Consider the following 27,173-nt stretch of genomic DNA (forward strand, 5'->3'; position numbering starts at 1 on the left):
TTAAGATTTTCCTTTAAGTCCTACAGTAGGTAAGGTTCCCTTGAATTAAGTCTTCTCTTCAAAGTTTCCTTAAAATGTTCACTTAAGTATTGTTATGTATTTATAAAAAATAAGCATCATTGCTGAAACATATTTGCACACTCGTTTTAGTTTGAAAAATAATAAGAATACTTCAGTACATTTATGACACATCAACTGGGCTGTTGGATAGTGGGCATCATGTGATGCAATTCTTCAAGGAACCACTAGATGGCAACACATCATTATGTAAGTTCACAGACCTTTTATTCAGGCCCAATAATACTCTCCCATCCTATACAGGCTACACTAGAAACATTTATTATATATTGTAGACATATCAAAATATTGTTTGTCATCTTTGACTAATTACCTCTAAGTCTTCACTCTATATTTATCATTGTGATGCTATAATTTGTGTTCAGCTATCTTGCTGAACGTGTGAGGAGACATTTTTTGTCATTGTCAGTATTCATTTTTAGATTTGTCTATGTAAAACAGTTTGTCCTTATGAATGTCAGACTGCCCAGAAAGTTGCAGAAAGATGACAAGAACCAAGGAAATGTTGTAATTGTGTGGATAGAATAACATTTCACATTTTTATTTATTTATTTATTTTTTTTTGTATATGTAAAACTAACACATGCCAGTTTTGGATGGATAAACCAAGTGTCCCTATAGTTTGTCTGTTGTGACGTCAAGCCCGTCATCACCATGGGAAGAGCTATAGGAATGCTTGTTATCCAATTCACATTGTTTTTTTGTCCCCGTTCGCTCATGCGTGCATAGCTCTCATACTATCCCTCTTTTACCATGCACACTGTAAAACATCAGCACACACTTATAAAAGGGTTTTGAGACTGTGAAAATCCTGACAACAGTTGCGGGCTGGATTCCTTTTCCCCCTCTCAAAAACAGTCATTATTTACCCGTCAAACAAACTGACTTTGCCACCGCAAAACCTGCTTTTCGGCGGTTATGTTTAGTTTGCCAGCTAACATAGACATGTGGTTGTAAATCTGTGTTTAATACAGGAAGGTTTTAATAACAAAAAGTACAATATGATGAAAACATGCTGATTTATGTGGCACTTCCTTAAATCTCTGGTTGAGCACTGTAAGGTGACATCGCTGTGTTAGGAATGTGTACACAAAGGACAAAGCAGCTACATGTGCTGTTATTGATATTCTGTACCTTGTATGTAAAGTTAGGTTTCCAGGGGTGATGAGGCAGCCAGGTGGTATCCTGGACTGTTTGCAGGGAAGGATCCGGAATCAGGCTGTTTGCTCTGTAAGGCCTGTTGTCTATCCAGGAAAAACATTCCCACCGTGGGGCTGAGCAGAGTGTGCTGAGGAACAGCAGTTTACCACAAGCAGGGCGGATACAGAGCATCCTGCATCCTGGATGCTCACTGCAGCTAAACCTCAGCCATGGAGACCCAACATGGGATTAGGTAACCTCTCAGGCCCCCTCCACCACCACCACCACCACCACCACCATCCCCACACTGCTTCTCCTTCCCAGGTTACACGTGTGGTTGGATTTGGTGTGGTGGTCCAATAACTTTAACATAGTTTATTAATAGTTTATGTTGAATAATTCTGTTACAGATGCTGCTGGCTATTTTACAAACAAACATGACACAGATGTGTTTGTGGCAATCACTGATAAGGGCCCATTCTCACAGGCCCCTGTGCGACCTCACTGTCTGCACTATCTATATTTACACTCCTGAAATTGGGTTATGAATCCATTTTTTTTTTTTTTGTTAGACACAGCATGCGAGATGGAGACATGCATGTGATTTATGCTTCTTTGAAAGTAAGGCAATGTGTGGAGTTAAATAATTAATTAATACTGACTATATGTGACCAACTGCAAAGGGCTCATTTATAAAAAGAAAAATCACACAATGTCAGTTTTCTTACTTTATTTCATGTTTTTTAATAATTACATGGATTCAGTTTCTTTCAGAAATTTAAATTTTGCAAAAAAAAAAACTTAGAACATTTTCAGATTGTAAGACACAACATCTGACCATATGTACTACAAGTGATTCTTATTAATTTGAGATACTCATGTAATTTATTTAATATGATATTTGAGCAAACATAGTTTTTGGAAAAACCCCAAACACACATCTAGACTCCTGCGTAAGTGCCATTGTATTGGAATGGCTTGTCTGTCACACAGTGACCTATGACCTCAGGTGTCCATCTCTGGACCTTGGGCTTGCCGTCCGGTCCCGGCCGGACAATGATGGTGCTTCTGGACGCCAACGAAGGGTCTTCGTCATAAAAGTTGAAGGGTCGGAGGATAAAGCCTACTGAGTTGCCGGGTGTTGCCGTGTTGGGGATGTCCTCTGAGTGAGGCACATGGAGGAAGCCCACTGTCACCCAGGCGACCAGGTCCTGCACACAGGAGGGCAAACATTACATTAGAATTTTCAGAATAGGACACATTAAGTGGTTTTTATCTACTTAAGAGTGTAAACAGAAAGAAAATGTCAGCATTGGTGAGTCACCATGACGGAGAGTGAGCAGAGCTGATGAACAGATTCTTTTAGGAAAAGCAAATTTAGACCAATGATGTAACCTCCCAGAAAAACACCCCCACCCCCGAAATGTAAACCACATTTCTAAGAATCCATGTGAAACATCACAAAGGACTCTGTCCATTAGTGAATTGTGACGCCTTGCACCAGTAAAAAAGGGACTGAGTATGTTGTTTGCTTTAATCATCATCACTAACCCCCCAAATCTCAAAAACCACATAACAGAATTGTAACTGAACTGTTATTGTAGATGGTGGTGATCACAAGATGATATTGTTTGATACAATAAGGTTCTCGATAAACTTTTTCTCATTGGTTTTCAAATGATCTGTACTTGTTAAGTCTTCTTTAACATATGGGGACTGTGTTTGAAATTTGAAATGAGGTGTGTTGGATTTTTAAGTGGAATAGTTCAACATTTTGGAGAACAAGTTTTTTTTTATTCATTTTTATAAGGGTATTGATGTTACTCTTATGTTTATTGTGGACAGGATGTTCACTACTGTACCTTGTTGACTATGTCTTCATTGTTGCGGATGTAGTCCTCAAAGGACACAGTAGGATCCCATGGGTTATTCTGGGTGTAAATGCTGCTGCTGCTGGCTTCACTATCTTTATGACGAGTCACAGCCAGAGGATACCTGCAGAGAGACAGTCCGCCATGCAATCAGTTTTTTACGTTACCTGTCATTCTGACAGCTTACAGATAAAGAATTCATACAGAGTAACGACACCAAAGCCGCCGACAGCCCTTTCCGACGGGGAACTGTGAACAAATATGACTGGATTTGGGGTAAATGTGTACAAGATGATAGAGAAGACATTTGGAATGGTGGCAACCATAAAAACATGGCATATTGGGTGTAAATATTTTACCCTACATTATATATTTTTTAAGGCAACATAAGAGGAAATATTTTATTACCTCGACCAGGGGACGCCATCTTCCTCTTTCCAGCCTCTTGGCAGAACGCTGTCGGCATGTGAGTTAAACTGAATACGGTAACCCCTCTGGTGTCCCCATTTATTTTTCTCACTGGGGTTGTAAAAGTGCACATAGCGGGGGAACTTTTTGCCGAAGCGGAAAGCGGCAGATCGCTCAGTCTCATGCAGTGTCTTCTCAAGTTTGGACTGGACAACAAAATTCTTCGGGCTCCAGGGATTTGTGAAGTTGACGAATTTCAGATCAATTGACTCAACGCTGTTGTCCCGACCTGTGTCAGAGTGAAGGCAAAGAGTTTACAGTAGAAGTTAGATGTCAAGGTTTAAGCAGTCTGTTAAGTCACTGTACAGTATATTTACTTTTGCATCAGAATTGAATTATGTATGGCACATAGCCTTGATCACAGATAGCCTTTATCACACATTTTAAAACAGTCTTACAAACTTGATAGGCTGGACAAGACTGTCTTTATGACAGGATAAAGTCAAGACCATGTTACCTGGATTGGCATCAATAAAAGACTGAAAGTTAAGTCTCTGCCCTTTCTCTCACCTCATTTTACAGCCTTCACAACTTCAAGATAAACACAATAAACACACTGAGATTGTGTTGAGATTGTTTTAAGGACAATAATAAGTCACCACTGTTCTTTAAAGACCACAGTGGGGTCATACTTGTTGCCCATTGTCTGAGTTTGTAAAATTTTATGTGATGATTTTTTTTCCAATCCCATTACCAAACAAGAACGTCAATACCAGAGGATTCTGCATCACAGGATTATGTTTACCACCAAAGTTTTTCTATGATCAGTACAATATCTGTGAATGGCAACTATGGCATGGGAAAGGATTGTGGTTATGGCATATATATAATGGTTAAGGTATGGTCAGGTTTGGGCAACCGTGATATTTGTGGATTGGGGAAAGATCATAGCTATGTTAATTATAGGGCATGACAGGATTTAAACTCCTGTCTCCTATGTGAGTCTGATTCGTTACACCCTTACTCTCCACCTTGGTACATAAAGGCACTGATACATTTGACATAAATTGTGAGGTGCAGAATCCTCCAAGACACTTGGCTGGGTTTTCCACAGATCTTGAATTAAGCCTTTTTTTATGAAGTACAGACGGTCAATGGTCAACAAAGAGTTACTACTTAAAAATCGATCTAAAAAACTTGCTAATTGTACCGTAATACTCACCAGCAATATCCAGGTCCACTTTGTAATGGATGAGGTGTGTGTGGAGGTTACCCAGCACATAGTTGTACACCTTGTTACCATAGTGAAGTCCGTTAGGTGTAAAGAAAGTGGAGTGGATGTATCCAGTAGCGCTGACCTTTACCTCTGCCACCCCATTCTGGTAGAAGAGGAAGTCCCATATGTAATCGTAGTTGTAAACCGTCGAGACTGTCCGCAACACCAGAACATGGTTTTCCAGCCCTGCGTAGAAGTTGTATCCCCCGTTGAAGTTGGAGTTGAAATGCCTTCTCAAAGGCATAGCAGTGGTCATCTCAAAAATACAGAGTGCATTTTTGTGGTGCAAAGGTTTGTCGGTGTCAAAGTAGTGGTAAAGGTCAACAAAGGTGGCTAATTCTGGACAGTCGATTCCAGGTGCCAACTCATAGGTTGAGCTCCCCATTGCCCAGCCAGCATCTATGTACTTGGTTTGCATAGCTGCGGGAGTATCACCAGAATAGAACGCAATAGCTTCTTGGAGGCCGATCTCATAGGCAATCCTTTCTCCATTAAAACGCAGGTCAAAGACTTGAAGCCCAGCTGTTGAGCGGACTCTGTAGGCAAAAGACCATCCGGCATATTCAACAAAGTTGCGGTCAACGTGATATCGAGGCCCCTGAGGCTCGACAAGCTTTGGCCCATGGATATTAGTGGGTGTGTTAGTGTGACCCCGGGGGATGTAGGTAGAGTAGAGGTCATTATCATCATGATCAGGCAGTTTGATCTTCTCCACACCTCCTGATTCATATTTTTCAACCAGTTCCTCAACACTGTCAAAGTACATGCTGTTATACCAGACCTTCTCAACGGTCCACTTTTCTGGATCCAAGTCCTGGTGGTTGATCAGTACCTCAAACCCAACTGGGTGAATGAAATAACCCTCCACGAACTTCTGCAATATGATCCAGGTTCTCCTTTCACCTGGACCCAACCCACGGGGACCTACATCTGAGAATGTCAGGCAGCGGTCAGAGCAGTTAGTAAAGGAAAACCCCCCTGTGCTTTCAAACAGGAGCTTGTGAGCTTTGTTTGTTATCTTCCCGAGGATCTCACTAATATGGTGATACTCAGCAGCAGTAACGGGCCTCGAGTAAAAGTGGATAGGCCTATCCCCCTTGAACATCTTGACTTTGTGGGACTTTGGGGATGGCAAAGGGCTGACGATGTATTCAGTGATGTTGGGAGTGGTCTGGTTTCCAAACTGGATGATCACACGAGCTTGACGAGGGGGTTTGGCCTGCCCACGGTCCAGAGCTCTCAGGGCTTCATGCTTCCTTGGCACATGAAGTTCCATCAGGATGATGCTGTTCTTCTTCAGAGTATTGCTACGAGCATCGGTGAGCTCCATTTCTGGAATACCGTGCAGGTAGGCCCGGACAGCTTTCATCTCACGTGCTGTGAGGTCGGCAAACATGGGGGCACCATGATGGGCCCAGTCTCTTGATCTAGAGGCACTACAACCAGCCAAGCAGACCAGCAGCAGTGGACAGAGAAGCCTCATGGCTGTAAGATAATGAGAAAAGAATATCCAGCATGAATTTGGTGAATGAGGGAGAAAAACTGGATATGTTGAGTGAATTCAAACGCAGACTATTCTAAAGCCTAAAGCATCACAACCTCAAGTAACATCTCTCCTGCAGAATTCCAAGGACACACCTCACTCATCTTTCTTTCTTCCTCACAGCCGGATAAGCATTTCTTGCTCGATCCCTTAACTCTATTTGCTTTAATCATATCAGTCTCTCCTCTACGTCTCCAAAGGAGCACATACACTATATATCAGCCCCTGACACTCACAGTCAACAGTGTTCCTCCCACTGCCCCCTGTTTATCTTCCTGCACTGTTTTATGCTGCACACTTATGAGATAAACTGCATTCAGTTTCAAAATTCCAATCAAGGTCTCAATGCAATTCGTCACATTCTGCAGAATTAATTAGATTGTATAATATGTTTACACAATAGCATTTATGTAATAATGTTATTAATGTTAATGACTCCCCATGCTTCCTTCCTTGCACCTCTGAATCTGGATCAAAGAAATAGACAAAGCTACTGCACCTGTAGTCGTCCACTTGCTCTCAGCAGTTTGTAAAATAAGGTTGATCAGTCGTGTCCCCTTGTCTCAGCAATCAAAGAATCGTTCTTATGGAAACAGGAATCAGTGCACTGCTGCTTATATTTAGCCACCTACTTTGCAGTGACGGAGGCTGATTGGTCAACAGTGTGTTGTAAATATGATGAAATAGGTACAGAAGGCAAGGCGAGTTTATTTGTATTGCACCTTCAAGGCAACTCATATTGCTTTACATAAGACATACAGTAAAAGGAATTTAAAAAAACACAAGGCAATGTAGAAAGACATAAAAATGATTTTAAAGAGCAAAGTGAAAGATGTAATTAAGCTGGTGACAGGTCACCAAGGCAAGGCAGCTTTATTTGTATAGCACATTTCATACACCAGGGCAATTCAAAGTGCTTTACAGAGCAATAAAATGTAAAACATAATGAATAGGAAAGGAAACAGATGTACAATAAAAGAGTCAGGAGAAAAAACTACTTATTAATTACAGTTATTGAAATTAAATGACACAGAGGCTAGAAGTTATAGTCACTGCAATGCAGGGCAAGATATTAATAAATTGAATAAATTTAAATTTAATAAAGCCCAGGGACAAACCAAAGTTTTTGTGATAGTGAGAGAGAGATGATGCAGATATAAGCGCACATTGTTTGAGTCTGTTATAGATATGTAGTGCATAAAAATGTTGTCTCCATGTTTAATATTGTGAAGAAAAAAACAACTTTAAGTCTTGTTTGGCAATGAGAGCAGTCTGCATCAAGAAAAAGTGTCTATTAAGTCTTTTAAACAGTCACAGCACATTTATACATACCTCATTTAACCGGTTAAACAGGTCTTTTTTATTTATTCTATTATAACTTTGGCTGTTATTGTTGTAATACTTGTACTGTCAGTAGTGTGATAGTTGCTGCAGTGCCGGTGTGCATTCATGGTCCCCAAAGGATGAATCCTACTGACTTTGGTAATCCCCTAACTTTCCATTTTCCAGTTTTTGGGGAACTGTCTCCACACCTATCAAATGGATTACCATGACAGCGGTACACACTTTTAAACATCCCCCACAGGATGACTTGTGATAACCTTTGGTAATCCCCTGACTTTTCATCAAGCACCACCATCAGTACTCTGATTTATGACCAAATACCTTACAAGCTAATCATTCCCAGCCTCAGTTGTTTTCTGTGTTTCTGTGTTGAAACCGAAAATGTTCAACTAAGATGGTTACTATGGAAAACATAATACTTGGTCATTGTGAGCATATGAACTAACAAAGTGACAAAACTCATTAATGTCTCTATTAAGACACGCAATGTCTCCAAGGCTGCAATAAAGAGTTTGCTGGGAAGTCAATTATGACACACTGTTTTGCTTACAAAGCCGACCCTTGTGACATCAGTACCGTAGCCTCTCCTTCCTCCTCTCCAGGCTCAGGCTAAGGTGTACTGTGGTGACAGCTGTGTTTGAGCTTCCTCGCTCCAGGGTCAGGAGGTCAGACTTTGGATATTGGTGAGTCTAAAAGCCTTCAGTCCCATGTCTGTTGACACGCTTCATTGAATAAATGCCCCCATCATCCTTCCCGAAACGCCTCTCTTTACAGGATTAGGCTCTGACTAACATCTCTTTATTCTGTGGCTGAGGCGCCACCACCCCCGCCATCACCTCCAGCATCCTGTAATGTTCGACGGGGCAAAGTCAGTGGATGTGTCCGTCACAGGTCCAGTGACCAATGCCTGCCATCCCAGCTGTGTCCTTGCCACTTATATCCAATGGCAGTGGGTTCAGATGCTACTGTACATCCCTTGAGTCACCCCCCACATTTAAAACCCTGCATCTGGGGCTCCGCTCCCCCTATAAGGCAAAGCATCACCGAGGAGTGTTTCACATTCTGTTGGACAGAACAGCAAAGAAGAATAATGACCGAACAAAAGGAAACAGAGCCCATATAAACTTAAATATTGATTAACAAGCTAAGGACTTATTATGGAAATGATTTCCCAAAAGCACTTCAAAAGTAAGTACACCTTGAATTAATAGTATCAGGATTTGGATTACAGAAACATGTCTACATGCAAGTAATGTTATACGGATTTGTTTGATCACACACAATGACAGTGCATTATAATCAATCGTCTGATTGGTTAAAGTCCACACAAGAGGCTGTAAACCTGCCTGACTTTTACTACTAAATGTCAGGAAGAATTTAATTTTTGAGCCTTCATGGCAACATTGATGATTTCAAACTGATAACAAGATGTCTAATCACAAATATTGAGTATAAAAAACTTGAATCCAAGCTTTTTTCTTACAGGAATTTTAGGAACAAACATTCAGGAGAGAGCCATGGAGACACTACTACTGACTCTGCTTGGACTGCAGACAGTGATGGGAGCAGGGTGAGCATGATTCAGAGCAGGATGGAGCACATATTGTAGGCTATGCAGTATACTGAGGTACTGAGGAAAGGAAAGTGAGAAGTGTCCTAACTCTCTGAGAAACTCAGTTTTAACAGCGTTGTAGTAATTGAAATTACTCTTCATCTCAAGACTACTTTTTAAAGGTCTCGGTCTTGTCTTGGACTTGACTGCATTTTTACTTTGGCTGGTTTTGTTCTCAAGATTTTGTTTCAAAACCAGCCAAGACCACAACTGGGGGGTTATCACTAAATTTCCTGTGCATGTTGATTTCAGCTCCTTAGTGTCTATATTTTGCTTACAGAAAGCAAAGGAAAATTCCCACGTATAAAATTAATCTCTGCAATTCCCTTTAACAATATACACACATATATACAGTAGATGGCAAAATAAAAAATGAAAATTAAGAGGAATCTTCATTTGTTTTCTGTGGTTGTTTTATGGTAATGTGGATCTACAGTTCCTAAAGTTTACGTACATATTCCACATTTTATCATAAGTGTGGCACTCGCCCTGCATTGGTCTTGGTCTTAACTTGGTCTCATCCCCTCAAAATCTTGGTCATGTCTTGGTCTCAATACACTCTGGTCTTGGTCATGGCTTGGTCTTGGTTTAGGTGGTCTTGACTACAATAGATATGATAAGTCCAAAACTTACATTAGAATCCATGTTGAAGATAAAGTTGTTAAGGTGCTAATAGCACTCTGGGTTTAGTCTGAGCTACAGTAGGTTCATTATTGTGTCGTCATAGACTGGTGCGCATGCAAGTGTTGAGCAGTTGCATGCAACAAGTGGGATAATATTGTAGTGCTCCTCGCTATTATTCTATTAAAAATGCACTATAGAAAAAAGGTGCTGGTCTCTGTGTATCAGTAAGCAATTTATAAATCTGTTTCATGCCATAACGTTAACATAAGAACATGGTTACTGATAATATTTTCATACTTATTCTGATTTATTTTCATAAACGAGCCTAAATGCAGCCTCTTCAGAAATGCTAACTAACTCTGCTTGTTACGGTTTTGGTATGAGTTTTATAATGGGGATCATTGTAGGGCAGTATCTCCTTCTTGTCCACAGAATTCAGGACCTTTGTGCACAGTAATGCCCTTGAAAATAAAGTATTAAAAAGGACATTAAATATGTGTATTGTGCTCCAGACACTGGTGTGAACACATGGTGGAGGAGAGAGTGGAGCGTGTCCTGGCTCCACGTCTGCAGCTTGAAGTGAGCTGTTCCGAGGTGTATCAGTACAACATCCAGGGCTGGAGGCTCGACGTGGACAGGATGCGTGTCAAGCACGGGGGTGATGATGGCATCGCACTGTACTACAAACAACAGGGTCCCAAGGCGTCCTGTTTCTTGTACAAGTAAGTAAAAAGTTGAGTTATTGTCACTGTGTTGGCCTGTCTCTTAGCCTCAAGGAAGAATTTCTTGTAAACAGAATCACTCAGGACATCATCAGGTCATTAAAAGTTAAAAAGCATTGTGGCAGTATTGATCATATGAAAAAGCAATCCTCAAACGTTTGCACATATTCACACCCTCCTGGTAAAATAACTTGACAAGGAATCCAGTGCAGGATTTACTGCCTTTATAGAAGTGAGACATTTCTCAAAACACTGAACTTTGATCAGCTTGGGTAAATTTTGTACTTCTGAAGGTGCAACCAAGGAATCTATGTGCCTTGCACTAAAGGGTAACATGTTACCTGTAAAGTATAGGATAGTGGGCAATAGTCAAGCCTTTGTACACCAAAAGGAGGAGAATATTCACCTGTTGTGTCTGTTGGTTTCAGACCCCCAGAGATGGAGAACCAGCTGGTGAACAAGACAGTGAGGGCGTGCTGTGAGGGCTGGGGTGGACCACGCTGCGCTGAGGGTGAGGACAAGAAACAAATCACTTGTGGAATATAACAGTACATTAGGTTTATAAAACACCTCATATTTAATGATGAGTGGGAAATATAAATGAAACCATGACCTACAAGTCATTAAAAAAACAATCTGAACTTTTGTACAGTGTGAAACTTAGAAAACAAACTGTCATATTATTTCAAAAGGGGGAGACAGAAGAATCAAGTAAAGATAATATTTAATACAGAATATGAGTCAACAGATTAACAGATGATTTGTACTGACTAAGATTTAACAGAAGTCTTTAGCGCTTGGACACTAGAGGGAGATATTTTGTGATTGAGGGACATCTGAGCGGCAGCAAGATTAATCCCCCCATGGAGTCCAGACACTGGTGGTGGTGGTGCTGGCTGATGGCTCTGAGGCTGATGAATCCATAAAGACTAGTTGGTGATGGGGAGGTGGAGGGCGTGCATAACTGGAGAAAGAAAGAACTACAGCAGAGAAAGAACCATATTTAAAATGGCGCCATGTCATTGGTCCGACAGCCCATTGGTCTGACATCCCATTAGTCCGACGTCCCGTTGTTCCGATATGTGATTATACTAGGCTATTCTGTATCTGTGTACCATAGAGGATCAGCAAACGCAACAAAAGTAGGCTACTGGTTGAGATACAAGTCATAAAGAGGAGAGAATAAAACACCATAACCTCCTGTTGTTGACTCTGGGGTCCGGGTTGTGCGGAGAGCTTTCCGCGATGCTGAACGGCTCCCAGTGGGCATATTTCTGCCTTGATGGTGCGCCGCGACCGGCTCTGGGTCAGCTGGGAAAGGCTTGAGGCGGAGCAGGCTCACGGCTTATGTGTTTGTCACTTTCTTTTTCATTTTAACCCACACCATGATCTTTTCCTGACCCTAACCAAGTGTTTTTTGTGCCTAAACCTAACCAGACCTTAACCACAGGGCATCATGATGATTTTGGAACAACGGGACTTCGGAACAATGGGTTTTATATGGTAGGAACAATGGGATGTCGGACCAATGGATTGTCGGAATAATGGGCTGTCGGACCAATGGGCAGACCCCATTTAAAATGAGGAGCAGTAAGATGATAGGCTGACAGAGAAGGCATGTTGCTGTGCTATTGGTTGATTGTGAATAAGCTGATGACTCAATGGAGTCAGGGGCCTCAAATGCAGATAGTCCAGGCAGACAAAAGTGAAGATACAGAAGCTTACTGGTGTGGGTTCAAAGTTCAAACAGATGTGAGAGAGAGAGTTCATTAGTAAACAGGAATGTGTCAGGAAAATAGTGCAGGTAGGCAAAAACACTGAATTAAAATATACACTTTTGTATTTGCTCCCATTTTTCATGAGCTGAAATAAAAGAGCAAATTTTTTTTTGTGTGCACAAAAGGCTTATTTCTCTCAAATTTTGTTGACAACTTTGTTTAAAGCCATATTAGTGAGCACTTTGCCAACATAACCCATCCGCCTGACAGGTGTGGCATATGAAAATGCTGATTAAACAGCATCATTACCACACAGGTGCACCTTGTCCTGAAATTCTCTGGTTGCAACTGTTGCATCACCTTTTATGGTGGCCAGCATTAGGAAATTTTGCATGTGAAGAAGCCGGATGTTGATGTCCTAAGCTGATGTGGTAACACATGGTCTGCAGTTCTCAGGACGGTTGGATGTACTGCCAAACTCTTGGAAACAACATTAGAGATTACTTATGATAGTGAAACGAACATTCAGTTCACAGGCAACAACACAGGCAATAACTGTGACCATCCCAAGTTTGTAGTTTTCCAATTACTCAAAGCGTTTTACACTACATATCACATTCACCCATTCACACACTGGTGGCTAGGGCTACCATACATGGTGCCACCTGCTTCTCGGTAACCATTGACCTGCACTCACACAATGATGGAACAGCCTTTGGGAGCAATTTGGGGTTCAGTATCTAGCCCAAGGATGCTTCGAGATGTGGCTGGAGGAGTCAGGGATCAAACTGCTGATCCTCTGATTGGTAGATGACCTGCTCTACCTCTGAGCCACAGCTTTCCCCACCTCCAGAAAGTGTTCTTCTGTTGACTGTAGATTCAGATTCCAGGTCAGAGTTACTGGTTACAGGGACAGTGGCAGTTTCTGGATTCAGGTGCAGGTGCAGGTAGAGATGACTGGAAATCAAGGCATAAAGCACCTCCGACGGTATCTCATTTATTTTAAAGATCTAAGGACAGTGCCTGTTCTCTAATGTTTTTTTCATTCCCCTGTCTCTTAACCCTTTTCCTGTCTATTTACTTCCTTCATTTTGTTTCTTACCTTTTCTCTCCGTCCTCTTTCTCCCAGGTGTGGGCGTGCGTGGCCAGTGTTACTCCACATGGAGTTGTGAGGAGTTCCCTGGGGTTCATAACTCCTCTCTCATGCCCATGGAGCAGTGCTGCAGCAGCCTGTGGGGGCTGAGCTGGAGGAACGCATCTGACCAGACCTGCTTGTCTTGCACCTACACTCTTCTTCCTGGTCAGAGAGCATCCACGCACATCTGCACACAAATGCATACACACATACTGAACCTATACTGTTGAATACTGCTGTTCAAATTTTCTTGAATTCCCTCAAACTCTCTCCAGACTCCCAGTCCTCCCCTCTGGTGCGTGGTGGTCTCCTGGGTAGTGTCAGGGTGCCTCAGAGCTCAGCCACCTGCATGTCCTGGGGCGGAGCTCACTACCGCACTTTTGACAGGAAGCACTTCCATTTCCAGGGCAGCTGCACTTACCTGCTGGCGTCATCTACTGACGGCACCTGGGCAGTCTACATCAGCACAGTGTGTGACGCGAGAGGAGTATGCAGTAAGGTGTGAAACATGGATTCCACTGTTGAATTATTAGCGGCATAGTCTTTTCCCAGTAATAGCCACCATCAGTTAGTGTACATGACCAGTGATATGTAGGCATATAACTTGTTTTGTGTGTATATACATACATGTTAATGTGTCTGTGGCCCTCTGGTTTCAGGCTCTGAAGATGATGCTGGGTCTGGATTTGGTTTCAATTCATCACAAGAACTTAACGCTGAACAACCTCACCATTCCAAATGGAGAACCGCTCTTCCAAAATGGTAAACTATTTTCAGTTGTCAGTAAAGTTCTGTCTTAGTGCCATTTCTTGTCTGATATTGTCAATGAGGCATGACACATTGTTAGGTTATTTGCACTGAATCATCGGAGCCAAGTGTACTTACAACATTGTACTTCTTAATAAATTGATATCTTAATTTTAATTTCTTATTGCACAACTTTTGGGGAAGATGGGCCAGTAGGTCTAGGTCTGTACATGTGTGTTGCATCTACAGAAAATAAATATCTAATCTCAATAAACAGATATCTGCAAATGCACGCATGCAGAATCAGTAGGCAAGCGTACAAGGTTTCGGTATCGTAAGTGTGTTTAAGTGGCAGGTAAACAGTCTGTGTGGAAAGCAATGCAGAACACATCGGCCAAAAGACAGTCTCTGAACCCATCGGATATCCAACGACAACTTAACTTTATAGCAATTTTTTGTTGAAAAATGTATCCGCTTTCAGATAGAGGTATGCAGATGTGTTCATAGAGACTAGAGATTAACCGAAATGACCAGCCCATGGAAGAAGAGGTCTTGGCCTGGATATTTGCTTGCTACACCAGAACTCTGGCAATATTGGCAGTTGCCCCCAGAAGCTTATCGTCCACTGGCTTATCTAACAAATAACATTAGAGAGTACCTCATCTATTCAAGAGTACAATTTGTCTTTATAGAAAACATATCTGTTTGTGTCAAATTTACAAACATTTTGGGTGCATGTATTGGCAGTCATGCCCTGCACTTTTACACCATCTCCTGATTCCTCTTGAGTACATATCAATTGACTAAGTAATGTTTGGATGGATGGATGTACCGCCACTAGAAATACTATTCACTGACCTTACAAAACTTAAATGCTGTTGATCAACAATGTTGCACAGCAAAGTAGAAACTTGCAACGACAAAAAACATTTTTAAATTTCTTACAGGAGTGAGTGTTCATTGGCTGGGAGACTTTGTGTTCGTGGAGAGCGGTCTGGGGGTGAGGGTGAAGTTTGACCTGACCAACACCGTCTACCTGACAGTGACTGCTGAGCACCTGGCAGCCACCAGGGGGCTCTGTGGAGTCTACAACAACAATGCTGACGGTGCGGAAAGTGCAACTGCTGCAGTAGATGCATACATACAAACACACTCAAGAGTGACAATGTAGTGTGTTTTTACTGTCGCTGACCCAGGGTTATATGTTCCTAATTTTGTCTTGATTTCACTCAGCTAACCCTGACTCTAAGTTTTAATATTCAAACATCTTTGCAGTGCATGTGTAACCTATTTGTATCTTGGTGCTACAGATGATTTCACCACAATGGGTGGAACTGTGTCCCAGTACGCCGCCAGCTTCGGCAACTCCTGGAAAGTTCCTGACCAGCAGAATGAAGTACTGCACTGAATGCAATGAATGAGTATTTCACTTTATTTGCACCATTGTAGCTCTTTGTTCATTTTTTTCATGAGACATGATGTGAATGCTGAGTTCTGTGATGTTTCTATTGCATTCAGTGTGTCTACGAGATGCATCCTTGGTAACTGAGCCTCTCTGTGTCCCACGCTTCCCTCAGGGCTGCAGCGACGCAGCTGAGCTCGGTCACAGCTGTGATGTATCAGGAGACCCTGCCCTACGCAGGCAGGCAGAGTCAGCGTGTCACCGACTGCTGGAAAACCCCTTCACACACTGCCACCTCCGGGTCAGACACCCCTGATACTTATCAGAGTCACACAGCATAACCAATGTTTGCTAACTCTTTGTTTGTAAGTCCACAGTCCTGGTGGATATAATCAGATGCCTCAAGTGAATTTCTTTTAAGTCTGTTATCAGCTGTAAATCAAAATGCTCCTGGAAGTAAATCATTTACAAGGTGTCAGTTATTAGAGCAGAATTATTTAGAAAGATGCAAGCAATGGGACTGTGTTAAACACTGTCCTTAAGTGTACTGGCTACATGGAAAACACTCTTGCAGAAATAAGTACTAGTTTTAGTTCAGGCTTCACTTGGCATTGCCTAGAAAACATTTTGAAATCTCTCCGGCCTTATCTGACACTAAATTAATGAACAAATGTGATACAATTCTGGTTAATAATTTATGAATTAAGATATGGCTATATCTATTACCTAACTCTCTCTGGCTTTATGTGTCACCCTTCACTACACTCCTTATTCATATAATAACATATTGCAGTGCATAATTCGCATGTTTGCATGTCCTATTTATTTATTTTTTGCAAAGATTTTCCCTAATACCTGTCAATACTGTGTATCTGTGTTGACTGGAGGAGCAGTGTGCAACATTCAGAGCAAAAGCTTTGCTCTGTAAAGACAGAGGAGTAATGGCGTTCTCAGCAAAGAATGAAGTCACACTGCCTCTGTGTGTGTTGTAGTCCGAGCTTCTCTGTTTTTTGTTGTGGTAGCCAGTCCGGCCACACGTCCATGTTAGTGCATGCGAGTCCCTCAGTGTGTGTCTCAAATTGCATACTTCTGTACTAAACTCTTAATATTTTGCGTGCGCTAAGTGTGTTCACACTGCATAGTATTGGAAGATGCAGTGTACTACTGGTGGACTCAAAACGCTCCAAAAGTTGAGTACAGAATGACGGACATTTCTCACCCTCAGTGGTTGCCATCTTTGTGACGTAGCAAACTTCTTAACTTGTGACATGGCGGCTGGAGACAACAAGGAGCCTGTTCGTTACATATGTTTTCTGCATTAAGTATCCATACTGTTGTCGAATAGAAGCCGTCAGTAATGTTTGTTGGGTCTGTAATGATTTCGTACCGTGGACAATAATGCGAGTGTTAACATTTGCTAGCTAGCTAACTTGCTCCTAGCTACAGCAACACATTTTAATCAGTATTGATGTTGTGGTGTAAGTTTGGTTTCTGTGTGGACAAAGATAGCGGTCAGATGTCAGCGATAATGCTCCATCGGCCATTTGCAATTCGCCATTTAAAAGAAGACAACGAAGAAGAAGAGGCGGTAAAAATAAAAAAGCTGTCGTCACTTTCGGTAAGTGCAGAACGGCAGTGTGCGATTTGAGACAACACTACCCTGTTGAAATGAGTGCATCACACAAGAGGAATGTAGTGTACATAGTGTACTAAATTGACGAGTACTAAAGGAAGTACGCAATTTGAGATACAATCTGGCTAGCTACTCGCCACTCTGCACTCTGCTCATACAACGGTTACCACCCACCTTCCAGACCCCCTCCACATTAACATTGTTAGCTCTGGTAGTACTGTTGCTATTGTGTTAGCACTGCCAAAGTTGTTAACACCACTCACGCTGTTAGCACAGTTAGCTGCTAGCCGCCTGCGCAGCCACCTCCGCGTTAAGAGCTGTGTGCAGGCAATACCGGCTCAGACTCTAACTCATAGATATGGTCTGAATGTTGCCTACAGCTTCTTTAAACTCACTATGTGCAGTTTTCGTACATTTCTGACTCCTGTGGAGTCAAACTGTGTACTGCTGAGTAATCCAGATGTGATAACTTTGTGTCTTTGTGTCTTTCAGTTGGACCCAGCAGTGCACATAGACACTTGTCTCTACCTGTACTGTAGCCTACCACCCAAAGAGAGAGATTCAGCAGTGTGTGACACCCTGGCCAGCTATGCCCGAGAGTGTGCCCAGCAACATGTCGTCATACTGTGGAGGACAGCCACCCTATGTGGTAATAGAGCAATTTTAGTGTCATGTTGACTGTGGAGCAGGATTGTAAAACACACATGATGCAAAGCCACCAGTATCATCCTTTGACTTTGTTTCATCCTCTCTGTCTCTGTCTCTCCAGGCCGTGTCTGTCCCAGAGGTCAGGTGTTCTCAGACTGCGTGTCCTCCTGTCCCCCCAGCTGTGCGTCTCCCCAGCCCCCTGGTCTTGCTGCAGCCATGGGCCAGTGCAGGGAGGAGTGTGTGGGGGGCTGTGAGTGTCCGCCAGGCCTCTACCTTCACCAGGGACTCTGTCTGAAAAGAGATGATTGTCCTTGTTTTCACCGCAGGCGCACCTATCAGTCAGGGGACAGGATACAGCAGAGATGCAACACATGGTAAAGGAAAACTGTTTGTGTCTCTCCTAAGTCCCTTTGTCCTCTGTATGTCTCTGCCACCTATTCACACTCTTTCTTTATCTCCATCCTTCTTTTTAAACTCTTTATCCTCCCAGTGTGTGCAGAGCAGGCCAGTGGCAGTGTACTGGGGAGAAGTGCGCAGCCCAGTGCAGCCTGATGGGGGCGCTACAGGTGACAACCTTTGACAAAAAGAGGTATTCACTACAAGGAGGAGACTGTCCCTTCACTGCTGTGGAGGTGAGATACATGCAACCATGCACAAAGTTATTTACACTCTAAGATGTATTCGTGTGTGTGGCAGCCTCTTCTCCTTTGTGCTTATGTTCTGTGTGTTAAGGACTTTGTTGACAGGAAGCTGGTGGTGAGTGTGCGCTGTGGGGAGTGTACAGCAGGAGGAGGAGGAGGTTGTCTAAGGGAGATGTCAGTCACAGCGCTCCGCACCACAGTCACCATCACAGACACTGGTGAGTCACAAAGTGATTTAAAGTATTTTTTTAATTGAATATTGACTTGTGTCATGCTGTAAGTCGCTCCCTTTTGGTCTTCCTCTCAAGTGTATCCACAAACTTGAGCTGGTCCAGAACTCTGTCCCTCGCATCATCACCAGAACCCCCTCCATCGTTCACATCACTCTCTTTGCAGTTCCTTTGTGTCTCTTTGTGGTCATTTTCAGTCTCTTCCTGGTTGGTACATGTTAATTTGAATGACATTTTGCAAGTAAAGGTCCCTGACACTTTCAGCCACTGGGCCTGTGCCCGGTAGACCCATTCAGTAATCCATCCATGCCTGTGGGAACTCTTTATGTTCAATATTCACTGCTCTCTAATTGCGAACAATTGGTATTGTCCCTACCAGGTACAGTGACACTGAATGGCCTGAGGGAGCCGTTGCCTGTGGTGACGGGGGACCTGGTTGTGCGTAGGGCCTCGTCTTCATTTCTCCTCATCCAGACTTTTGGAGCCCAGCTGCTCTGGCACCTTGACGGACCGTTGGCTCTCATCACCCTGCAACCCGGCTTCGCAAATAAGGTGACCGTCACACCTCATGTGGTTCTCTCTCGGATCACCTGCAGAACTTGCTCATGTGCCATTTTGAATAGTTTGTTTGAGCTAAAAAGTGTAAATGCTGTATTCAAGGTGCGCGGCCTTTGTGGAACTCTGACCTGGAACCAGCATGATGACTTTACCACCCCAGACGGAGATGTGGAGAATAGTGTGTCATTGTTTGCAAGCAAATTCACAACAGAGCACTGTACTATCCCTAAAGGAGCTCCACCCGACCCCTGCACCACGTACACCCAGAGGAGACAGTACGCAGAGACAGTGTGCTCCGTCATACACAGCCCCGTCTTTCAGGTAGCTTGCATGTAGTGTGTGAAATTCCCTTCATCTTTGTCTCCTTGTACTTTATTCACACATGCACCTCCCTCTCTGACTTTGTAGGGGTGTCATGACGTGGTGGAGAGGGAGCCCTATTTCCGTCTCTGTCTGTCAGAGGTTTGTGGCTGTGCTCCACAGAGGGCCTGTCACTGCACCATCCTCACTGCCTACGCCCGACACTGCGCTCAGGAGGGTACTGCCGTCCACTGGCGCAATCACACCTTCTGCCGTAAGTGGGGGGGGGCCATTGCCTAAGTGGTGTTTCACAATATTGATGTCCGAGTTTGTTGAAATGTTCAGAGTAATAGTCACCAAATCCCAAACTGTACAAAGGTATTAAGCCGTTTAAAATCTTGTGTCCTCTTCTGTCTTCTCAGCGGTCCAGTGTTCAGGGGGTCAGGTGTACCAGGAATGTGGTCGTGCCTGTGGCAGCTCCTGTTCAGACAGTAGCAGCTGCGATGACGGTGGTGATGTAATGGGCCTTAGGATGTGTGTTCCAGGTTGCCAGTGCCCTCCAGGACTAGTGCAGGACCACCAGGGCCAGTGTGTGCCTGTCACTATGTGCCCCTGTGTGCAAGGAGACAAGACGTACAAGCCCGGGACCGTTATTCAGAACAACTGTAATACCTGGTAAGTAGTCGGGAACAACTTGAGGCTGGCTTTTCACAAATTTGTCTAAGTCAGGTGCTCCCTATACTCAACTTATTATTGTTTTTGTACACAATTTCCTCTTGAACATTTTGACTTTTTGACATAATGCTGCGCAGCAACCACTCAGACAACTGTCTACATGCAAGGGCGTTCCCTAATGCGTGATTTATACTTTTGCTTCTGTATCTACTGCGTAGGCTCTGCATCAATGTAGACCCTAAGCCATAGCCTGTCATGCACCTCCCCAGAAATGTAACTACACATCACGGTGACGCAGGCCTCCTGTCTATTTTGTAAACTGAAACCATTTTCCTCAGTGGAAACAAAGCTTTTATTTACTTTAATGTCACAGATAAGAACAGACAAAAAAGACAAAGACAAAAAAGCCTCCACTAAAATAGCATTTTAAGTCAGCTTCATATAAACAGAGGAAATCTTCGCTTGTCGCTAGGCTAATTTATACAATGTAGAATGCCATAGGCTTGTGCTAATAATGTTAGCATGTTACATTTGTTTGGAAAACGTGTTTAGTATAAGACACTTGTTTAGTCGGTGGACCTTATGAGTGCCAATATAGCCGAATTTTGTAACGTTACCTTTGTTAAATGTTGCTGTTGTCCCTGGCTTCATATGAGTAGAGGAAAAGTCCGCTAGCTGCTAAGCTAATTTATACAATGTAAAATGCCATAGGCTTGTGCTAATAACCTTAGCATGTTGTATTTGTGGAGAAAATGTGTCCAGATAAAGACAAGTGTTTGTCTGTGAATGCTGCGAGTTGTAGTGAAGCTGATTTTTGTACTTGTGTTTATTATCTCTACTAAGCCATGTTTAATTTGTGTGTAATGTGTGTTTAACATGTGTTTAATGTGTGTTTTGAATCAACTGAACTTGACAGCACTCCGCACAACTCCATAGCTGTTGAGTGTTTTGGGGGTGTAACTGCAGTGACACTGACACACCACCGCAAAAGTATAAATGCTCACAACGGTGTAGGCCATGGCGTAGGCTACAACGTAGGGTCTGCTACACAAATATAAATCCCCCTCAAGACAGCGAAGCGTTTTTAAAAATGGTTGCTGCTGCTATGGTTCAGCAGTGACAGGCAGGTGTACTTTGGCAAACGTCATTAATAGAAGTGCAAGCTAGCTTGGTGCCATGTTAATATATACTGTAGCAAGACAACAGAAATCACTCAGATTCCCTCTGTGTATTCAGACACGAACACTACCAGCTCCTCCATCTTGTCTTCTTTCTGCCTCTGCTCCCATCCCCTTCTAATCAATCAGCCAAAGCCAGGCATCTACCACCAGTGGTTTAACACGGTGAACTTTGCGCAGCATAGCGAAATCTATGCACATTCACGAGGGAGGCAACCGCTTCATATTCCTACAGCCGTGTTTGAAACCACTTCCTCTCTACCACCTTCCCCTCACTGAAATGACTGGAGGTTGTGAGTTGCGACGCAGTGGTGTAAGAGCAGCTTATGTTTTAAGTTTTGAATCACATTTTGCTGGAAATATGATCCGGTGGTGTTGGAACATTCAAAGATAAAAGGCCAGACTCAAAAACTAGTATACCAAACCACAACTGCTTAGATCACCTCATTTCACAGAACCTTGTTTGATCCTTAATGGCAGAATGTCAGTCAGGTTAAAAATTCACAACGCTGCACATATGCAGTAATCATGCAGTTAAGAACACCAAACATACTGAACCTGTTACAAGGAAACATCATAGTAGAGGTTAGTTTAGTACAAGCTCTTGTTGACCCACTTGCATACATTATATTTTTACAGCACGCCATAAAAAAACAGCTCTTTGTCTTTTATCTGCTGGCTGCTTTTATCACGTGGTAGTTGTGATAAAGAATCAGAGAGCGTAAGCATGTTTCCTTCATTGTCAGTGGAGCACAGCTTTGATGGAGCTACAATATAACATTGGCACACTTTGGTACTTTGGAGCGAGCTTTGATCCCATGGGGTGACTTAATCTACTCAGATCAAGAGCTGATAAAGTCTTCACTCCCTGGAATAAAGAGTTTTATTGAAGATTATATAAAGTCTGCTACGCACGTCTGTCACTGTTTGCCTTTGAGGATAAGGTTAGGAGTCACTATGTGTTTGTGTATTATAGTTTCATAAAAATATATGATAAATGATCATTTTTTGATTATGATTTTTTGGATTTGATTGCCTTAGGAGGTATTTTCTTGGTGTTTTTACAGAAAAATCTAATACTATAATCACACAAACGTCTACACTTGAGTCCCGTTTCCACCAAAAACCTGCGGTATAGTACCTTTAGAACCAAAGTAACCCATACAGACATGTACCTAGACCGTAGAACAGTTTAGCATTTCAGACAATACTCTTCGTCCAGGTTTCGTTGTATACCCTCTTCGTCTGCACCTTGTCTATTGTCCACAGAACTGAGGTTGCATGGCGACATTTTCAAAACATACAAAGAAAGACTAACGTTACATACGTCATCTCCTATGCCTTGTGGATGTGAGTAATAATGGGTGAATCATTTATAGGAGTCCGAACCTTTTATACATCCACCTTAAAAGTTGGCGGTAGCTGCCAGCAGTTGGTGCAATGAATTCAATTTTTTTTCTCAGTCTACAGCCCCTTTTACACTGACAGATTTTCTGCGAATGTTGGGCCGTTTTACCAGCAAGCTGCAAGCGTTTAGACACACAGAGCTGGATTGGCGAGTTGATCCGAGGTGCCCAATTTTCCTCCTCGTAGAGTAGACATATTGGCGGAACACTTTTGGTTTAAACAGACCAAGGTGCCCTTCCGCAACGGGAGGGGCTGTTGAAGATTTGTGGAAGGAGCTGTTGATGACGCCGCACGTGCGAGCCACTGGTGGTGGATAAACAGGAAACAGCTGATAGCAGGAATTAGCGAGCAGCTAGTAGCAAGAGGGAAACACAAACCTGACAGACACTGTAAAGATGAGCAACTGGGGAGACAAGGAATTGCGCGCCCTCCTTGTTCTCGCAAACAAAGAGGCCATTAACGTCAGATGACAGGAGCGGTGAAGAACGGGCTGACTTATGAGAGAATCGCTGAAGGACTGACCAGCCGCGGCTTCCCTCCCACGTCACTGTTTACGTCACATGCTGAGCTACACGTTATGTTACTTGCTCACGCCCCCCATTGCCCCGAAAAAGGCGCATTCTGTATGAACAAAAGTAGGTAATGCCAATGCTGAACGAAGACTGATTGGGCTTTCCTGCAAATTTGCACAATTCCTATCTAAACAGGGCTTATAGCTGCTGCTAAAGGCAGCAAATTATCCTTTCTTTTTATAGTTGTAGTTGGCTAATGTATTAAAAACTTGCTGGTATGAACAGTGGTTACGTAACTGGCAAAATGAGCCACAACTCAACCCCAAGCAAGCTTGAAGATTATCTATTGACCAATCAACGGACTGCAGTGTTTCTAGCTCCACCTTTTAGTACAAGATCAGTGGGCTAGGTACCCCAACAGAGGGGGGACCAAAAACCGGGACAGTACGGAATGGTTCCATTGGTACCATCCACAAATTTTCATAATGGCAACAGAATAATAACGTGTACCAAACTTGACAGAATTGAACCAGACTGCTTGATAGAAACGAGGCTTTGGTGGCTCTAAGCTGAACCCCTACTTGCAATGAGCGCATATGAGTCAATGACTGAAACTGCAAACTGTATGCATATGACAGCACATTATCCCACCGTCAGTCCCTGGTGGTGCAAGAGCTCTGATGAAATCACTCTATGTTCCTGCTCCATAATACAGGATAGGTTGATTTCATCGCGTCTCTTCATCACATAACCACAGTCATCATCACTGTCTGGGTCTGAGTCATCTCTTAATCACTGAGTCAGAGCAGTAGTACTAGAAATCTACAGATAGATTTGTTTCTCTCTGGGTTGCACGTTTGCATTGTGTCAAAACTGCTGAGATGTGTCCTTCCACTGATCATTAACCCGATGGACTGCTATGAAGAAATGAAAATTGGATCGAACGGTCATTACGCTGTTATAAAATGTGACGTACAATGCATCCATTCACCTTGACATGATAAGCCTTGATTGAGGAAACAAGTGAAATGATTTTCATGACACCTCATAGAACATTTTGTTGCCTCTCTGTTACATTTTACAGCTACCGTTTACAGTTTAGTAACAGTGACTGGAACTTTATTGATCCGAAGTAAACTCTCTGAGGACAGCAAGGACACTCTAGTTCTGCACCTGCTGGGCCAACTTGCCTCCACTTGGTCGCAGTTATTCCTCTTTGTGTAATTTCCTCTTGGTGTTTTTTGCTGAACATAGAAAATAAACTCCTTTTAGTCGACGTCAGTTCTGATTCTGCTCCCTCTCGTCTCCCTTCACAGTGTGTGTGAGCGGGGGCTGTTTAACTGCACTCAGGAACACTGTGAGGAGGTCAACCAGTGTCCAGGCTCTCTGGTCTACTCTCCACGCTCCTGCCTCCTCACCTGCTCCAGCCTGGACCCTCCTGGCCAACAGCAGGGGTCCAGTGTCGCCCAGTCGAGCTGCAGGGAGCCCCTGTCTGGCTGTGTCTGTCCCCAGGGAACTGTGCTACTAGTGGGTGAAATCTCTAATTTAGTTTCCTGAGTGGACATGGGATAAAGGATATGTTTTAGAAATGTGAAATGTCAAGAGTACAGACCTTTGTCACAGCAGACATTTTGACCCGTCATGGTAGGTAAAGCACAGGTGTAGTTACTGGTTATATCATCATGACTCTGTTCCATATCGGTTTAGTGCAGATACACTGTGCAAAATGGATGTAATAACCTTGGGTACGACATCAAGTTCGATGTCTGCAGACTGAACGATGACAGCGCGTACTGAATCTCAGGCTCTGACGTACGATGCAATAGCTTCCCATACTGAGTGTGTGCAAGGATACTGTACGGGTTATTACTTCTCCAACTGTGAAGCATAGAGGGTCACATTATTTGATAGCTGCTAGGTTGCTCACCTGGCAGCTGCAACTCCGCGGCTATTTCTTTCCACGCTTCGTCCTTCTTTATGCGACCATGTTCAGAGCAGGAGGACATCATACAGACTTCTGCTGCCATAACTTGACAAGGTTTACGTCTTTGCCCAAATCCCACACATTTCTTTTAGCGCGTTTTGCCTCCATGACGGGCTGCTATCCGTCTGTTAGTTGGGTTTAGCGCCACTGCAGTGCAGACTCCATTTCCATTGGTTGGTTAGTAGACAGGTTAGGTTGTAACAGCAGTCACACAGTAGCTATGTTTCCATCCAAAAGTGATTCGAATCATTGGGAAATAAGCATTAAAAGAAATACGAATCCTGTGTGTTTCCATTAAATGTACAGACTTCGGTGAAAACTACTACCTTGCGCGAGTTTTCCGCAGAACCGGAAACAAAACAAGTCTCTCATTCTTCTTCTTCTACGTTTTCTGGCGGTTTGCAACCAGCTTGTAAATGCATTACCGCCTTCCCGACCGGAGTGTGGATATCACCATGGAGAGAGGTGTGCTACGTTAGTTTAGTTTAGTTTTAGTTGCGAATCAACATTTTTTCGAATCAACCAAAACCCAGCTAAAGCGAGCGTATTTTAGTTTGTGTGAATCAGGGGATTTTAATTTGAATTTTGGCGTTTCCATCATAATTTTCCGATGCGATACTTGATGCGCATCTAAACAGGCTGATGGAAACATGGCTAATGAGATGGTCATCTCAAATATATGATACTGTCAGAATTTTATCCCAGGCTTTCTTTGATTGCAAGACCGTGACAATGGCCATCCTTGAACCTCTGTCAATGTGTGACACAGGACATCCATTTTAGAGCCATGACCAAAGACATTGGGGACATTATTGTCTGGGAAGGCCCAAAATCACACCGTGTATACTGGGCTTAAGCCGGTGTACAATAAGCCAGAATATGCACAATACCAGGAACCTACATAATGGTAAAGCTACAGCTAAATATCTTCCATAATGAACTAATCGTTTGGTCATTAGGTCAAACTTTCATTCATTAATGTTTTTGGCCACTTTGGCCACAGAGAGGACAACAAACCGAAACAGACAGTTGCTTATTTAGCTACACAACAAACACAGGGATATATTTGCATCAATTTGGGTTCCTGTTGCTCCAATATTTACTCTTCTTATAGCTCAGTTTTGGTCTTAACTACTCCAGAGGTCAATATCTGGCTTTTCACATATAGCTGTAAAATGCTATGCTAGCTAACGTTAGCTAACTTAATTGCTAGCTGCCTGTTTGACATTTGGCCGTGAACCTGGTAAGTTAAGTTGATAGTATATTTATTTTAACATTTTAGATCAAAACAGCTGCCAGGCTGGAAATTATGTCAGTAGAGCTGTGAAACTGAATCAAGTTGCACGTATAAAGCCAAAACAATGAGCTAACAGATGCTAAGACTGAGGTGTTAGATGCTAACGTGCTCACGTTAGCTAGCAAGAGTTGGTGGCCTAGCTTAATTCTCTGTGGGTACGTCTTTTCATTTAATTAACTGTTGTAATCTAATTTTTTTAGTGTTATGTTATAACAGGAAGTAATAAGTGAAAGGTGTATTTTGGATGTTTCTTTTACTTTCATTGAGCTGGGCTAGCAGCTTCTTCCTGCTAGCCTGTGCTAAGGTTTAACATGGCCCAGAACTTTCGTCCAACTGAATACACAGGCTGCTCCTTCACGAGGTTTTTTACTAGGTTAAAAATAAAATACTGTCTAGTATTGTGGCTTTAGTATCAATGCTACCCTTCTCCACTTTTTACTGGTCAAATTGGCCTTTATTTCTCATAAAAAAGTGTCACTAAATCATACTG

At 42.9% G+C, this 27,173-nt stretch overlaps 2 protein-coding genes across 2 annotated transcripts in view; one reads left to right on the forward strand and one right to left on the reverse strand.

Annotated features, from left to right (window-relative positions):
• Positions 1–1,933: 1,933 nt before the first annotated feature.
• aoc1 (amine oxidase copper containing 1) lies at positions 1,934–6,956 on the reverse strand. Its single transcript, XM_033638253.2, has 5 exons — positions 6,816–6,956; positions 4,720–6,258; positions 3,498–3,786; positions 3,081–3,213; positions 1,934–2,429 (listed from the first exon to the last, which is right to left on the reverse strand). The coding sequence occupies exons 2-5, from the start codon at positions 6,254–6,256 to the stop codon at positions 2,160–2,162; spliced, it is 2,229 nt and encodes a 742-aa protein (XP_033494144.2). The 5' UTR covers positions 6,257–6,258; positions 6,816–6,956; the 3' UTR covers positions 1,934–2,159.
• A 1,760-nt stretch (positions 6,957–8,716) lies between these two features.
• The window catches only part of sspo (SCO-spondin), a 104,017-nt gene continuing 85,560 nt past the window's right edge, over positions 8,717–27,173 (forward strand). The window contains exons 1-19 of the mRNA XM_078162982.1: positions 8,717–8,848; positions 9,146–9,230; positions 10,409–10,618; positions 11,047–11,129; positions 13,466–13,636; positions 13,747–13,970; positions 14,131–14,233; positions 15,166–15,324; positions 15,529–15,614; positions 15,796–15,921; positions 17,746–17,902; positions 18,023–18,275; positions 18,392–18,533; positions 18,634–18,760; positions 19,152–19,324; positions 19,433–19,651; positions 19,739–19,904; positions 20,053–20,305; positions 24,719–24,929. Of these exons, the coding sequence (XP_078019108.1) occupies positions 8,818–8,848; positions 9,146–9,230; positions 10,409–10,618; positions 11,047–11,129; positions 13,466–13,636; positions 13,747–13,970; positions 14,131–14,233; positions 15,166–15,324; positions 15,529–15,614; positions 15,796–15,921; positions 17,746–17,902; positions 18,023–18,275; positions 18,392–18,533; positions 18,634–18,760; positions 19,152–19,324; positions 19,433–19,651; positions 19,739–19,904; positions 20,053–20,305; positions 24,719–24,929 (2,979 nt within the window). The 5' untranslated portion in view covers positions 8,717–8,817. The remainder of the gene's footprint in view (positions 8,849–9,145; positions 9,231–10,408; positions 10,619–11,046; positions 11,130–13,465; positions 13,637–13,746; positions 13,971–14,130; positions 14,234–15,165; positions 15,325–15,528; positions 15,615–15,795; positions 15,922–17,745; positions 17,903–18,022; positions 18,276–18,391; positions 18,534–18,633; positions 18,761–19,151; positions 19,325–19,432; positions 19,652–19,738; positions 19,905–20,052; positions 20,306–24,718; positions 24,930–27,173) is intronic.

This window comes from Epinephelus lanceolatus, chromosome 20, assembly GCF_041903045.1.
Source record: "Epinephelus lanceolatus isolate andai-2023 chromosome 20, ASM4190304v1, whole genome shotgun sequence".
In the NCBI taxonomy this organism is placed as follows: Eukaryota; Metazoa; Chordata; class Actinopteri; order Perciformes; family Serranidae; genus Epinephelus; species Epinephelus lanceolatus.

Bases quoted from the DNA above. Each gene is read 5' to 3' on its own strand.
- aoc1 (XM_033638253.2), bottom strand. From the start codon at position 6,256: ATGAGGCTTCTCTGTCCACTGCTGCTGGTCTGCTTGGCTGGTTGTAGT. The intron at 3,214-3,497 runs GTAATAAAATAT...GTCTCTCTGCAG, and splicing joins GATGGCGTCCCCTGGTCGAG to GTATCCTCTGGCTGTGACTC. The intron at 2,430-3,080 runs GTACAGTAGTGA...TCCTGTGTGCAG, and splicing joins ATGAAGACATAGTCAACAAG to GACCTGGTCGCCTGGGTGAC.